Below are 15,565 nucleotides of genomic sequence, written 5' to 3'. Positions count from 1 at the left end.
GAGAAGAAGGAGTGAGGGAGGCTTTCCTCTTGCTAGGCTGTTAGGGCTGTGGCTGTGGCCATTGCTGGCACTGAGGCCAAGCTGGGAAGGGGGAGGAAGAGAGGGAGTCAGCTGAGTTAGGGGCCCCACAGAGGAGCCGGCCAGCAACAAATGGGAACAAAGGCTGGACACTCTTCCGCTGAGCCCCCAGAGCCTGGCCTTGGCCTTCCGGGAACAGCTCCAGGAAATGGCTGAGATTCCAGATTTGGAAGAAGAGACCTGTAAATGAGCTGGGCTCTGAGAGGGGAGAGCAGCCTCTCTCTAGGGAGGGGGTGGGGAGCAGTGCGGGGAGCGCTGACATTGCAGTCTCAGAAGCTACAAGCTCTGGCTGCTCCAGACCAGGTTCCAGGGCTGCAAAGGCTCTTACAGGTCATTTACTCCAATCACCTTTCCAGGGCCTGAAAAATATTCCTGCCGAGGAGGCTTGAATAGTTTCAGTGATGGGACATGCATAAAAGTGAATAAATAACAATATTGGCTAACCTTTACTGATCACTTATAATGCATTAGGCACTGTGCTAAGTGGTTTTATGCTCTATCTCGTCTCATTCTTACTCCAGCCCCCAAGATAGGAACTATTATTATTATTCCCACGTTACAGATAAGACAACTAACTGCAGGGGTTAAGTAACTTACCCAAGGTCTCACAGAAGCTTATTTCATCTGTCTCTGAGCTGAATAGGAACACACTGTGGGCATCTCCCAGGTTGTCCCAGAGCCTCCAAATCCTTCCTATCTTCTGTTCTACTCACCCCTAGCCCCACCTAGCCTTCGGAAAATGAGCCAAGGAACGATAATACACTCCTGCCCCCCTCCACCTAGCTTCTTTGGCCCACTTTCCTCTCTCCTCAGCTTCTTAATGCCATGCCCTGAGATTCCACCTCTGGGGTTCCGCTCCACTCTAGCAAAGGGTAGCTTGGAAGCAAAGGGATAAGGATTGGCATTCCAGGTTTAAATAGAGGCTTAGGGTTAAAGGCTGTGGTGGAGTTATGGTTAGTGTAAGGGTTACCTTTAAGAAATCCCAGACTAGAACACAGGTAATCTTAGGGCTGAGGTTGGAGTCAGGGGTTATGGCTAAAAGGTCAAGGTCAGAAAGCTTCTCTGCTCTGGTCTCCTCCCAGTTCTCCAAGGCACGGAGGGCCAGGCAGGAAGCATCGGTTTCCTCAAAGCTGCTTCCCTCCTGGGGCAGAGTCTCGGTCACAAACAACCGCCACCACCCTGCCCCGCCCCTCCTTTCCTCCGCTGTGAGCTCAGAGCAGCAGGACAAAGTGTTTCAGACAAGGACAGCGGCCTGAGAGCAGCCATGGGCGCTGGAGGAGTGGGCCTCCTTGGGGCCGGGTGGCCCCTGCCTCTCCTACTTCTGCTCATCACGGGTGAGTGTGGCCCTCCCTCTCCTAGCCCATGCTCCCTTGATCCAAGGCCTGGCGACGGGAGAAGAGGCCTCCTTATTCCTTTGCTTCCCTTTTGCAGTAGGGGTGCCAGAGATGATGAGCATGATGATGATGATGATGATGAAGTGTGTGTGTAAGACAGAGAGACAGATTGAGAGCCCTCCTGGCCCCCACCTGGATCCCATGCACACTGGCCCTCTCCCTTCCCAGCTTGCTTGTTATTTGGGAGCCGGTCTTCAGATAAGAGAAGGCAGATAAGGTGTGCAAGGATTTGGGGGAGCCATCAGTAGTCAGATCGGGCTCCACCTCCATCTCCCTCCCAGGAGGCACGGCTCAGGACTCCCCACCCCAGATCCTAGTCCATCCCCAGGACCAGCTGCTCCAGGGCCCTGGCCCTGCCAAGATGAGCTGCCGTGCCTCAGGCCAGCCACCTCCCACCATCCGCTGGCTGCTGAATGGACAGCCCCTGAGCATGGTGCCCCCAGACATACACCACCTCCTGCCTGATGGAACCCTCCTGCTGCTGCGGCCCCCTGGCCGAGGACATGCCCAGGATGACCAGGCCCTATCCACAGACCTGGGTGTCTACACATGTGAGGCCAGCAACCGACTGGGCACGGCAGTCAGCCGAGGTGCTCGGCTGTCTGTGGCTGGTGAGGCCTGGGAAGGGACGCCCAGGGTGGGGCACACCTGGGGTGAGATGCCTTTGGTGAGGGAGGTTTGAGGGGATATCTGTGAGGGGAGGCCTGGGCTGGGAGATTGGGAAAAGAGAGCTGGGTTGGGGTGGTCCTAGATGGGAGATTTGAGTGGTGGGTCTGAAGAGTGAACACAAGGCAGCAAAAAGTTAGGTAAAGCAGAATGAGGCAAGGGTGGTGGGGGGAGCTCTGGGGAGGGGAGAACTGGGTGCTGTTCCCTGCTGACCCTGCATCCTCCCCACAGTCCTTCGGGAGGATTTCCAGACCCAGCCTCAGGACACGGTGGCCACGGTGGGTGAACAGGTGATTCTGGAGTGTGGGCCACCCTGGGGCCACCCAGAGCCCACAGTCTCATGGTGGAAGGATGGGAAACCCCTGGCCCTACAGCCAGGGCAGCACATGGTGAGTGTACTTCATCCCGTCCTGGGTATGGGCACACCCTGAGGGACTGAGCTGCCCTCCAGCCCCGTGTCCCCCTGCAGAGCTAGAGGAAGAGAAGGCAGTGAGGCCTTAAGCTTCCCTCCCCACATGGGAGACTTCACAATGCACCTGGCCCTGACAGGTATCCAGGGGTTCCCTGCTGATGGCAAGAGCAGAGAAGAGTGACACAGGGACCTATATGTGTGTGGCCACCAACAATGCAGGACGACGGGAAAGCCGGGCAGCCAGGGTGTCTGTCCAGGGTAAGAGGAGGGTGGGTGGTCAGCTAAAGTCAGGGCCAAGGTGGGGAGCTCCAGTTAGGATGGTGCGGTCTGCTTTTGGCTAGGGTTATGGTATGTGGGACTCAACCTGGGATCAGGGTCAGAGTGGTGGGGACTCCATTTAGGAGGAGGTACCCCCACCCCCATCCTAAGTAGAAATGAGTGCTCTAGACCTGGGAAATCTGGGGGTTTTGGTTCTTCTGTAGCTGAGCAATGTTCCATGTCTCAGTTCCTTCACCCTGGCCTGTAGGCCTCATCCCAGCCCTATACTCCCTATAGAGCCCCACGACTACAAGGAGCCTCTGGAGCTTCTGGCTGTGCGAATTCAGCTGGAAAACGCGACCCTGCTGAACCCGGACCCCACAAAAGGCACCAAGTCTGGGCCTGTTGTGTGGCTTAGCTGGAAGGTGAGGCCCAGGACCTAGGGGTGGGAGCCAGTCCAGAGCTTGAGAAAGGGCTGGTCATGAGCTCCCTGACCCCTCCCCCTTCCTCTGGACTCTTTCCCAGGTGAGCGGCCCTGCTGCACCTGCTCAGTCCTACACGGCCCTGTTCAGGGCCCAGACTCCCCCAGGAGGCCAGGGAGCTCCATGGGCAGAGGTCCTGCTGGATGGCTGGCAGAGCGCGGAGCTTAGGGGCCTCCACTGGGGCCAAGACTATGAGTTCAAAGTGAGGCCATCCTCCGGCCGGGCTCGAGGCCCTGACAGCAACGTGCTGCTCCTGAGGCTGCCAGAACAAGGTCAGAGAGAGACGCCCCCAGTATGCCCTCCGGCCCTTTCTTCTCTGGGGACCCTGGACTGTCTCGCTCTAGTCTGGCGGGATGGTGAGGCCTACTCCTGGACTCCTTTCCGCCCTGGCCAGGCAAGGAGAGCTGTGAGAAGCTTCTATTCTCATCAGTGTGGGCTCTGATTCTGTGTCCCCTTCCAGCTCTTTTCCCTAGAGTCCTCTCCCTCAGCATCCCTTACAGCCTGCCTCCCTCTCTTCAGTGCCCAGTGCCCCTCCTCAGGAGGTGACTCTAAAACCTGGCAACAGCAGTGTCCTTGTGAGCTGGATCCCACCACCTGCTGAAAACCACAACGGCATCATCCGTGGCTACCAGGTAACCCCCTCAAGCTGACACACTCCTTCCTGGTGGTGCCAGGATATCCCTCATCCTGCACATCCTTGCTCTGGGCACTGAGAAGAAGCACCTGTGCAGAGAAGCAAGGGAAGCTCACTGTTGTTGAGCAAGGACCTGCTGTCTGCCAGACACCACCAAGCACTTACCTACATGGCCTCATTTCATCTCACAGTCGGCCCTGGGTTATTACCCCCAATTTACAGACAAGAAAAGTGACACTAAGGTTACAGGTATAGGAATCAGAACAGGAATCAAATCAGGCTGTGTCTGACTCTCAGCTTCTAAGGCAGTGGGTGTCAGAGCGTGGTTCCTGGACCAGCAACATCAGCATCACCTGAGAACTTGTTGGAAATGCAAATTCTTGGGCCTGGTTGTTAAGTTTGTCATGCTCCACTTTGGTGGCCCAGGTTCAGTTCCCATGTGCAGACCTACACCACCCCTCAGTGGCCATGCTGTGGAGGCAGCTCACATACAAAAAGAGGAAGATTGGCAACAGATGTTAGCTCAGGGTGAATCTTCTTCAGCAAAAAAAAACCAAAAGATTTTCTTTAAAATGCAAATTCTTGGGTCCTTTCCTAGTCTTCATGAATCACAAACTCAGGGATGGGCCTAGATTTTAACAAACCCTCCAAGTGATGCTGAGGTATGCTGAAGTTTGAGAACCACTGATCTAACGCATATTTTAGAAGATTACTTTTGCTCTCCTCTGTCGGTCTAGAGAGGTCTCTCTCACTTTGTAGGGGAGAAGGAAGTGTGGGCGTATGTTGGGGGAGTGGCCCCAGGTGAACGGCAGGGTAAGATGACCACATGCCGAAAGTGTGATCTGTATGAAGGGTTCAGGTGCTGTGATGGTGCCAGGAGGCGAGTACTCACCTCTTCTTGTGTATCAGGTCTGGAGCCTGGGCAACACCTCATTGCCCCCCAGCAACTGGACCGTGGCAGGCGAGCAGACCCAGCTGGAGATCGCCACCCGAATGCCAGGTTCCTACTGTGTACAAGTGGCTGCAGTCACTGGCGCTGGGGCTGGAGAGCCCAGTAGGCCTGTCTGCCTCCTTTTAGGTGAGAGCAGTGCCCACCTGTCCCACCTATACCCCTTCAGCCCCCATTCCCACCTTCCTCTCCCTGCTCCCACCTCACACTTCCAGCTCCTCTACCTTGTCTACCAGACCCTCATTGCTTCACCTGCCTCCTCCTTCTGAGCTCCAAATCTCATACAGAGCAGGCCATGGAGCGAGCCACCCGAGAACCCAGCAACCACAGTTCATGGACCCTGGAGCAGCTGAGAGCCGCCTTGAGACGGCCAGAGGTCATTGCCAGCGGGGGTGTTGTGCTCTGGCTGCTGCTGCTGGGCACCGCTGTGTGTGTCCACCGCCGGCGCCAGGCTGGGGTGCACCTGGGCCCAGGTGAGAGGGTGGAGTGGACGCCCAAGTGGTCAGGCCTTCCCTGGGTCCAGTCAGAATGCCACAGGGGTTTAGATCTCTGGCCAAGTGCAGGAGACTCTGGATTAAGTCTTCTCCTGCCCTCTTCCAGGTCTGTACAGATATACCAGTGAGGACGCCATTCTAAAACACAGGTGAGAGATGAAAGGGGAGGGACCTGAGGTGAGAGAGGGGCAGAGGGGCCGAGGGACAGTGGAGCTGGGACTGAGAACTGGATGGAGCAGTAGTCTCCCCCGTGCCAGGCAGTTTGGGATCCTAGCACCTGAATCTCCCCTGAACTCCGAGTGAGAATTAATTTCTCTTTCAATAATATTACTAATGCACCACTTGACAGGTGAGTAAGCTGAGAATTAGAAAACTTCAGTGACTTGACCCAAGGCAGCACAGCTAGTAACTGGTCTTCTGAACTCCTAACCCAGGGCTCTCCTCATTGACCTCTCACTAATACTTACTACACTCTCCTGCTGACTCACCTGCCGGGTGGAGAATAACTAGTACCAGAGGACCAGTCTAATTTCTAATTTTCTCTATACCCTCAGTGCTTACCCAATAGTGCCTTTGCATTTGGTAAGTCACCCACCTATTGAGCGATCATTCCTTCACAATAATCCACCCACAGGTCCAGCAGAGGGCGCTCTGCCCCACGTCATCGATTCTTACCCATTGTTCTCAATAACGAGACCAGCTTGCAGGTGCATCTGCTCCAGGGGAGTTTGGCTGCCAGAGCAAGTCTGTAGTTACGAGACAAGATACTGAGAAAGAAGACATCCTTTTCTTCCCTCCTATTGGCTGAGTTTTACACTAAATAGGCCGTTAATCTCTGCCCACCTCCTGCTCTTTATCTCATTAGATTGCCTCTGGGAGGTTCACATTCCAAGTCTGCATCTTTCAACAGAAGTTCATCGAGCACACACTATGTGCCAGTCATATCCAGGCCTTGGGCTACCATTTTGCTGTCAGTTTCTCAGCCCAGAGCAAGGTTCCAAGCTGGCTGGTGCCACGTTCCTGCGTTGTTCTGTGCTCACTGGCCTTTCTCTTCCAGCTACCTCCTGGGCTTTGTCTGCTCTGCCCTGAACTTTCTATGGCTCTCTGGGACTTTATCCCTGTCCTTGAGATTCCATTCTGATCGTTTTGTTCATCCATTCCTTTAGAACAGTCTCCCTCTGCCAGGAACTCTCAGTCTAGGCAGAGACAGCTATGTTAGCACGTGAATGCAACCCGGTGTTGGAAGCACAGAAACGTGTACAAGATCCAAGGAGGAGTTTGGGGTGGGCAAATATGGAGGAGGAATGTTTCACATTTACCCTGAAAGTAAGAAGGGGAAGAGCAAAGGGAGCGCAAGAAACAGCCTGCTGTGTCCCTAGGTAAAGACAAGCACTTGGTCTGGCTGGGGCATAGGATGTGAGATGGCTCAGGGCAAAGGATAAGGTGAGGGAGCTGGAAGCCAGACCAAAGAGAGCCCTGTAAGCCGTGCTGGGCAGCTGACTCTATCCTGGTAAATGGGGAGCCATTGAAGGTTTTAGGCAGAGAAGTGCTTTGTTCTGATCCCTGTTCTTGAAAGATGGCTCAGGCAGCCAGCATGATACCCAGTTCAAAGGGAAACAGACTAGATGTAGAGAGGCCAACATCCCTATAGCCAGCTCCTGCTCTGCCGGCTGAGTGAGCTCACATTTCCTCATGTCAGCTCACAGCATCAGCCTTATGTGGAAGGCCTCATTGTTGCCATTTTACAGATGAAGAAACTGGGGCTTACAGAGGCCAATAGACCTAGCTGCCCAGGATTGCACAACTAGGCTGCAGCAGATGGGGATTTCCGGGTTTGTCTGGCTCCAGACCTGTGTTCTTTTCGTCTCAACACACAGCTCTTTCTGTAATACCTCCTAGCTCTGGGCAACTTGGACTTTCCCTGACCTGGGGATAAGAAAGTGGGGCTGAGTTTGGAACACTGGATCTTAAGGAGTTTGTGAAGGGCTGAAAAAAACTGAGAATAAAGCTGACACCAGCATCTTCTCAACCCCTTCTGCTCCCTCTGAGCTGGAGGTCTTGGCCAATTAGGTTCCCACTTCACTCTGTTTCTCCTGCCCCACCCGCACTCTCCGTTTCCCCAGGATGGATCACAGTGACTCCCCTTGGCTGGCAGACACTTGGCGGTCCACCTCTGGCTCTCGGGATCTGAGCAGCAGCAGCAGCCTCAGCAGCCGGCTGGGAGTGGACCCCCGGGACTCCCTAGACTGCCGGCGCTCCTGTGAGCATGCCCAGTGGGGGCCAGGGCCTGGCAGTGGAGTGGGATCCCAGGACTGGAGAGGGGGGATGGAGGGTGGGATGCCTCACCATAATTCCTCCTGTCGTTTTTATTGCAGTGATCTCCTGGGATCCCCGAAGTCCAGGTGTGCCCCTGCTTCCTGACACCAGCACTTTCTATGGCTCCCTCATCGCTGAGATGCCTCCCAGCTCACCAGCCCAGCCAAGCCCCCAGGCCCCAGCTGTCAGGCGTCTCCCACCCCAGCTGGCCCGGCTCTCCAGTCCTTGGCCCAGCTCAGACAGCCTCTGCAGCCGCAGGGGACTCTCTTCTCCGCGCTTGTCTCTGGCCCCGGCGGAGGCTTGGAAGGCCAAAAAGAAGCAGGGTAAGGTTGGGGAGGATAGACAGAGCCTGAAGTAGGTGGTAGGAGGAACCAGGAATGGGAATGTGGTGGGCTGCACCCCACCCACAGCTTCCATTCTCCTGTCCTGGCGGACGCCTATCACCAAAGCACTCAGCTAGGAGTGTGCTGACCTCAGCTTTCCTTTACACTGTGCTCTTGGTGGTTCGGCCACACCAGTAGTGAGCCGTGTTTCTGCAGTCAATTCGACTCAGCAAATATTTAATAAGCACAACTGTATGCCCCACACGGATACACAAGAGATATCAGATACAGTCTTTGCCCTCTGAGGGCTCAAAGTCTAATGAAAGTGCCTGACCAGGATACAAGTAATTCTAGAACCTGGCAGAATGTTCCCAGTGCTAGCATGCAGCCTCAGGCTCACATGGACTCATCTTGTGCACTAGGCATGGATCTACACGGGCACCGACTCCTAATTCGCTTTCCAGAGGAGAATGAGTATTTCCTTTCTGCCCAGATCTCTCCCTGGCTTTCAGCTACCTTCCTTGACTTTCCAGAGAGAAATAATTATAGTCTCTGTTTCTTTAGCAACTCTATACGTTAGGTGCATCACTTACATTTGTTATTTCACTTAGTCCTCGCAACATATTGGCTAGGTATTATTTCTCAGATTTTACAGATAGGGAAAGAGGACCAGAAGTGGGTAACTTGTTCAAAATCCCACAAGCCAATCAGCTGCAGAACTCAAAGTTGAAGCCAGAATGGTCTGCTTCCAAAGGCTGCTCTGAACCTGTCTGGGAGGGCCCTCGGGAAACCCTATTCTCTCGACTTTTTTCTCCTGTTTCTGAACATTGGCCTGCACTCTGCCTGCTGTCTTCGTGAGCCTTCTGTTCTGATTAATAAGATTTACAAATGTTCGACAGCCAATTTTTTTTAAGTGGATATAATCCAACTTTTATGAAGACAAAGATGGATTTGGAGTAATTAAGAACTTGTCCAATTTCCAGAATTGTATGACTCTAATTACTAGCGAAACTGGCATTCTTTCTAGCTTTGCCTCAGAGTTTTTGCAGGAGAAATCCTCAGTGGTAATGAAACACCAGCTAAAAAGAGGTTGCATAAGTCTCATTTAGAAACCAGCTTTCCAGTGGAGCACGATGCTGACTTGAATATGCCGTATAGTCCCTCTCAGAATATTAATGCTCCTGGGAAAAGGTGAGGCGTTTTCCACAGCCAGTTCTTAAGCAAAGGTCCATTTCTGAGATGAGGCTTCCTAACCTCACTCAGAGGTTTAGGTCCTCACTTCACCCCTCTTTATCCTCACCCCTGCCCCACCCCCTGCTGCCCCAGGATGAGTGGACCACAGCGACACCCCTGGGCTGGTGGACACTTGGCCCACCTCTGGTTCCCGGGGTCTCAGCAGCGGGGCAATATCATGTCATGATCTTTTCAAGAGCCCTGAAATTGGCTCTACTGCTGTCATCTCGTCCAAAAGACTGATGATTCTTTGTCTTCTAAAACTGGCAGCCTCTCTCAGTGCCCCCTCCCCCACTTCACCTGCTCATTCCTTTTTCTTATTATTTGACCTGAGTTGTGGATTTTCTCCACGACTGATATTCTTGCGACTGCACTCTCCCGCGTCTCACCCATTATATAAGGTTCTTAGTTCTGCTCACCTTGCCAGATACATACACTGAATATCCTCATTCATTCATTAATTCAAATGAATATGTATTGCAATTCAGGTATGCCCAATGAGATTTGACGAACTCTTGATAACATTTTTATTGTATAGTTTAAATTCAAATAACGTTGAAACTAAAATCCAAGTAATTCCAAGCAAGGTGGGAGGAGGCTTTTTGTTACCAGAATCCTTTGGAGGAAATAAAAAGGGCTGGGATAAATATAGCCTTTTCCAGGACTGGCCTTTTCCCTTTGCTTTCCATGCAAACCAACCAACCAGTATGTGTCCCCTTTTCTGAACTCAGTCAAGAAGCCAGGCACTAGACAAGACACAGCTGATGATGGCAGACTTGGAGCCCTTGAAGGTGGCCTCCAGGATTCTCTAGGTCATACAACTAAAGGAAATGAATAAAACCAAAGCAGCCAAAGTATAAAAGGAAACTTTGATGGAGGAAGTCTAGCTATTGTGAGGGGTTTTATCCCAGTGACTCAGAAGGTCTGGCCGCTGTACATGGATTCCCAGAGTCCAGATGGGCGCTTGGTAAATGCTGTAACCTTGGTCTTGTCCCTGCTCTGAACCTGCCCACGGTGGCCCCCAGATCTTTGAGATCAGACTAACTAGACAGCTCTGCCTCGAGTGTCCTGCCTGGTCTCTGGTTCCGCAAGGAGAGATCCCCTTTCCAAATTGACATCAGATCACGTGACTAATCTGAAGGCTGTTTCTTTTGTCCTTTTCTGGATGTTCTCCTGGTTCCTGGTCTTGAGAAAATCTTCCCTCTGTTCCCCTGTTCCTCTCTGGTTTAAACTTAGGTCTCTTTGGGTTTTGGCCTAAGAAGCACACTCACAGGTCATGGCTGCGTCTGTTCTTTCAGTCACCTCAGCTTCTCTATTGTCAGAGTTCACTCAGAGTCCTGGCTCTTAAATGGCCATGTGGGCCAGACGATAGCTGCCACCTTGTGTGTGATTTGCCTCATCTTGTGCTCACACCTCCAACTCTGATACCATCCACCAATTCACTCATTCATTCCTCAAACATTGAATGTCTATGGGCAGGGCATTGCCTCCCTGGGTGAGACCAACACGTCTTCCTATTCTAAAGTTCCTCTTGTTGTCAGCCGACCCGCTCCTGTCCCACTTGACCTGGTCTGGGGTTCCCTGGTTTTGTCTTACCCACTCAGCTCAACTTGACAGTCCAACCCATTTCCCCAAGTGAGAGATGCTCAAGTTTCTCAGGGCAGGACTATGTAGAACCATGTGAGATATTTGCAGTGTGAGAAATGGAAATGGACAGATTCTCTCCAAGAAAAGAAGGAGTATGTGTCTTCACAGAGCCAAAATTTATGAGAGGAGCAGCAATGTGAGGTATAGAGATCAGGAAGATTGGGGTGTATACAGTAAAGGAGAAGAAAGCTGTTTTTTTAAGGTATTCATTAGGCTCTGGGAACTTTCCAATCTGTTTTTATTTATTGGCAAAAATGATCATTTGAAGTGGGTGCTTACAAATGAAACAGGCTCAGAAAGGTTAATGGATTTATCTTAGGCCACACAGCTAATATGTGGCTGAGCCAGGCTATGAGTGCAGGTCTTTTGACTCCAAGCCTAGTGCTCCTTCCGCCCTGTCACAGCTGCCTGGATGAAGGCGGGCAGTGGAGAGGATAGAGGGAGGTTCTTTTCCCTTTTCTCTGGGTTCAGGGACACTTAAGCTTAACTGAATGATAAAGCTGAAGATAGAGCCTGTGCTTGGGCTCTGAAAAGCCCACCCAGGCTTGTCCCCAACCATTGATTCATTTCTTTGCAGAGCTGCACCAGGCCAACAGCTCCCCGCTGCTCCGGGCCAGCCACCCTATGGAGCTCTGGGCCTGGGAGTTGGGGAACAGAGGCTCCAAAAACCTTCCCCAGAGCCCAGGTGAGAGGAGGGCCCTGAGAGGGAAGCGAGGCGGGGCGGCAGTGTGTAGCAGCCCACAGCCCTGCATCTGGCTTCTCCTGTCCTGGGGAGGCTGGCTGCGTGGGGAGTGGGGTCAGGAAGCTGAGGGGGCTGGGCAGGCAGGCAGGCAGGGGTCTGGGGCTGACAGAGGTTCTGCCATTCTCATGCCCAGGAGCTGTGCCCCGAGCTCTGGTTGCCTGGCGGGCCCTGGGACCGCAGCTCCTCAGCTCCTCCAGTGAGCTGGTGACTCGCCCTCTCCCCCCGGCACCCCTCTCTCCTCGTGGATCCCCCATTCAGAGTCAACAGACCCAGTAAGACAGCATGGGTCAGGAGGCAGGGCTGGGGATTGAGGGTGTGGCGGGTGTTTGCTGAGATTGGACTTGGACGGGGGTGGAGGGAGGCATGGACAGCGACTCGAAGAACTGCACTAACCATCCTGCCATCACTGTCTTACCCCAATCAGGCACTTGGAGGAGCCCAAAGCTCCCTCCTCCCCGCCACTGCCAGCTGCCACCATCCCCAGCCTTATCCCCTCCAGTCCCCCCAGTCTCTCCAGCCCCCAGGCCTCTTCCCTCTCTGGTCCCAGCCCAGCTTCCAGTCGCCTGTCCAGCTCTTCACTGTCATCTTTCGGGGAGGATCAGGACAGTGTGCTGACTCCTGAGGAAGTGGCCCTGTGCCTGGAGCTCAGTGAGGGTGAGGAGACCCCCAGGTGAGTAGCCTGTGGGATAACCGGAGACCGCAGACAGCATGCTACAGGAATGTGCTTATCTCTACCCCATTCCCCTTTCCTCAACTGGAATGTTTCTGCCATGGCACCACCCTACCCCACCTCAACCACTGAACAGTCTCCCATTTTGCCTCTTCCCAGGAACAGTGTCTCTCCCATGCCAAGGGCTCCTTCACCTCCAGTCACCTATGGGTACATCAGTGTCCCGACAGCCTCAGAGCTGGCAGACATGGGCAGGGCTGGAGGAGGGGTGGGGTCCGAAGTGAGGGGCTTGTTGTGCCCACCTCGGCCCTGCCCCACCCCCACCCCCAGTGAGGGCTCCCTGGCCAACGGCTGGGGCTCAGCCTCTGAGGACAACGGCCCCAGCGCCCGAGCCAGCCTTGTCAGCTCCTCTGATGGCTCCTTCCTCGCTGATGCGCACTTCGCCCGGGCCCTGGCAGTCGCTGTGGACAGCTTTGGCTTTGGTCTGGAGCCCAGGGAGGCAGACTGCGTCTTCACAGGTATGTGAGACCATCCCATCTTACTGCTCAGCCCCACCTCTTGGAGTGGACACCCCCCCTTCTCCCCAAACAAGAGGCAAACCTTCCTAATCATCATCTACGTTGTCCTCACGCTTAAAACAGCTGGGTTTTGAGTCATTACTATGTCCCAGGAATACAAGTGCTTTATATACATTCATATTAGTAACAATTCTATAAGGATATTCTTTATCTTTCTTTTCTAACTGAGGAAACTGTAAGTCAAATCGGTTTATAAACTTGCCTAAGGTCACCCACAAGAACAAGGATAGATCAATCGTTCAATTCTAAAGCCCAGAGGCAGCCAATTGTATGGTCCATTCCCCTAACTCCAGGACTGTCCTCTTACCCAGACATGGGTCTCCAGGACTGTCCTATTACCTAGACGTGGGTTTCCAGAACAGATTGTCCCCTGACTTCTTCTACTTACTAACCTAGTGTTTCAGATGCCTCCTCACTATGGGAAGTTCTGTTTCCTCTCTTACTCCTGCTGTACTTCCAAGCCCTTCCTCTTGCCCTGTCTGTGGCTGGGGTGGGCTCACCCCTTCACATATCTAGCAGAGTGGGACCATTGTCTCCATGTCAACAGAAGATAGCTCACGGCTCCCCATGTCCCTTTGGTGTTCCCATCCTCATACACTCTATCAGATCCTCTATACCCATCTTATGAACCCTAACTCTACCCTTTGCCCCCAAGCAAAACAACCAGGCTTGTGGTAAATAGGAGAGCAAGGATTATCCAGGACAGAAGTGCCCATAATGGAGACAGAAGAAGGATACCCAAGGAGTGAGAGGGTGACGGGAGTATGGATAGAAGGCCAGGGCTGAGCCGGGAGGAAACAGTTCAAGCTCTTTTCTCTAAAGAAACCAAAGGACTGTCTTCTTTTCCCAGGGGGCTGGGGCCTCTAGGGATATGGCCAGTGGAACTGATGGACTGAGTTGGGGCTAGCTTATGTCTAGGGTTAGGTGTATGCCTTAAGCAGGCTCCAAGCTTTCTGCCCTAAACTGGTCCCCAGGGGTGAAGGCCAACCCTCCACAGGTATCTCTACCCTCCCTGACAGATGCGTCATCACCTCCTTCCCCCCGGGATGACCTCTTCTTGACCTCCACCCTCTCCCTGCCTCTGTGGGAATGGAGGGCAGACTGGTTGGAGGACACGGAGAACAATCACACCCAGCGGCTGGCAAGGGGGCTGCCTCCCTGGCCCCCTGACTCTCGGGTCTCTCCCCAGAGAAGTCAGCTTGGCTGTCCTATGCCCAAGGCTGGCGGTAAGTGTCTGTCTGCCTGGCTACTGTGGCAATCTTGACTAGAGGGGTTTTGGGGAGGAGCCAAGAGGAAGCGTGGGGTCTAGCAGGAGAGAAAAGGAGCAAGGTAGATAACTCCGCTCTCCGCTTCTCCTACAGACTCCTCCTGAAGTGTGGCCCTGAGGCTGCAAAGAAGAGAATCAGAACCGCCTCTCCTGTCAGCCCCCCGCCAGGCTGTGGTGTCGGGGTCTTGGCCTATGCTTCTCTGCAGTTGGGGTCCACCCTGCCCGGCCTCCAGGAGAGTTCTCTCTCCGGGACTGTGAAAACAAATGAAAACAAAATAAGAACAAAGCAGGTCTGGAGCCCCTGGGGAGCAAAAGTCCTCACCTGACTCCTGGCCCTTGCCTTTTTCTCTGTTCCATCCACTCCCACAACCAGGCCTTTCTGGCCTAAGCAGCAGCCCTACCTCCTGACCTCCCCACCCACTTGGGTCACGGGAAGTGAGGAGCCCGAGGTCTCCCTGGAGGACAACAGGGCTTGTGGGAGAGGGCTGTGCAGGAAGGAGCCTCCTCTCTCAGCTTCACCTGGACCAGTCCTACCGAGGCAGGCTCAACTCTCTCCCCACCCACCCCGTGGACAGGAGACAAAGAGGAATGCCACTGAGGCTGAGGCCCTACCTCAGTACCAAGGCAGAGGGTTCAAGATGAATCTAGGGAAGAAGCTGAAGGAAGGGAGGTGTGAAAATGTGGGACAAAAACACCCTCCTCATACTGTTGTCACTCTGGAATTTGATACTATAAAACTGTAATGACTTGATTCTGTGAGATCATTCCCAGAGCACCATTGTGGGAGGGCACACGGAGAGAGGGAAGAATTGCCTGAGTTAGAAAGGGATCAAGCACTCACTGACACTCAGAGAGTGCCACTCACTTCTGTTCTGTAAGGGAGAGGTGGGTTGCATGCATCCATCAGATTTCAAGCAGAATCTAGGAAAGGGAGGAGTGGGGGATTTTCAGGGTCTGCTGGTCTTAGCAATCATTCCTCAGAAGACAACTCCTGCTTTCAGGGGCCCCAGTGCGCCTCCCCAAACACCACTCCCCAGACGGTTTCTTAAAATAGACAAAGCAGCTAAATTCCACAACAGGCAGAACTACCTGTAATGACTGGCTGGTGAACGCTCTTCAGACAAAACAACAGAACAGAGAAATGGTGGAGCAGGACGGCCAGGGCCTGAGCCCAGAAGGCTACTGGAGGGCAGGGAGGGCCACGCCTTTCTCACTTGGCGGGAAAAGCAGGGGCAGAATCCACAAGATGGAAGCATGACCAGGGCCACAGGAAGACACCTCTAGGGAGGACCAACTGGGAAGCAGGCCCTGAAAGGGGGTGATGGTCCCCAAACCCAAGCAGCTCTACCTGGAGGCGGCTCTGAGTTCAGAGGCTGAGTGAGGCGGGACCCTGGGGGACTCAGGCCAGTCTGGGTGGAGTGT

The 15,565-nt window shown here is 53.6% G+C and overlaps 1 protein-coding gene across 2 annotated transcripts; it reads left to right on the top strand.

The window, feature by feature from the left end:
• The first annotated feature begins 1,268 nt into the window (after positions 1–1,268).
• ROBO4 (roundabout guidance receptor 4) lies at positions 1,269–14,894 on the top strand. 2 transcript variants are annotated; one of them, XM_046638006.1, is made up of 18 exons: positions 1,269–1,412; positions 1,754–2,083; positions 2,370–2,527; positions 2,688–2,808; positions 3,106–3,233; positions 3,334–3,562; positions 3,810–3,922; positions 4,834–5,002; positions 5,161–5,346; positions 5,474–5,516; positions 7,491–7,627; positions 7,743–8,006; positions 11,464–11,571; positions 11,762–11,900; positions 12,053–12,298; positions 12,458–12,816; positions 13,896–14,102; positions 14,238–14,894. In XM_046638006.1, exons 1-18 carry the CDS (start codon positions 1,343–1,345, stop codon positions 14,246–14,248), a joined length of 3,018 nt encoding a protein of 1,005 aa, XP_046493962.1. In that variant the 5' UTR covers positions 1,269–1,342; the 3' UTR covers positions 14,249–14,894. The 2 variants fall into 2 exon arrangements, with proteins under 2 accessions (XP_046493962.1, XP_046493963.1); XM_046638007.1 differs by lacking the exons at positions 13,896–14,102; positions 14,238–14,894 and having other exon boundaries at positions 12,053–12,282; positions 12,458–12,733.
• The last annotated feature ends 671 nt before the right edge of the window (positions 14,895–15,565 follow it).

Source organism: Equus quagga, chromosome 14 (genome assembly GCF_021613505.1).
Source record: "Equus quagga isolate Etosha38 chromosome 14, UCLA_HA_Equagga_1.0, whole genome shotgun sequence".
NCBI lineage: Eukaryota > Metazoa > Chordata > Mammalia > Perissodactyla > Equidae > Equus > Equus quagga.
The sequence above is the reverse complement of the archived record's forward strand: the minus strand, read 5'-3'. Positions and strand labels throughout refer to the sequence as shown.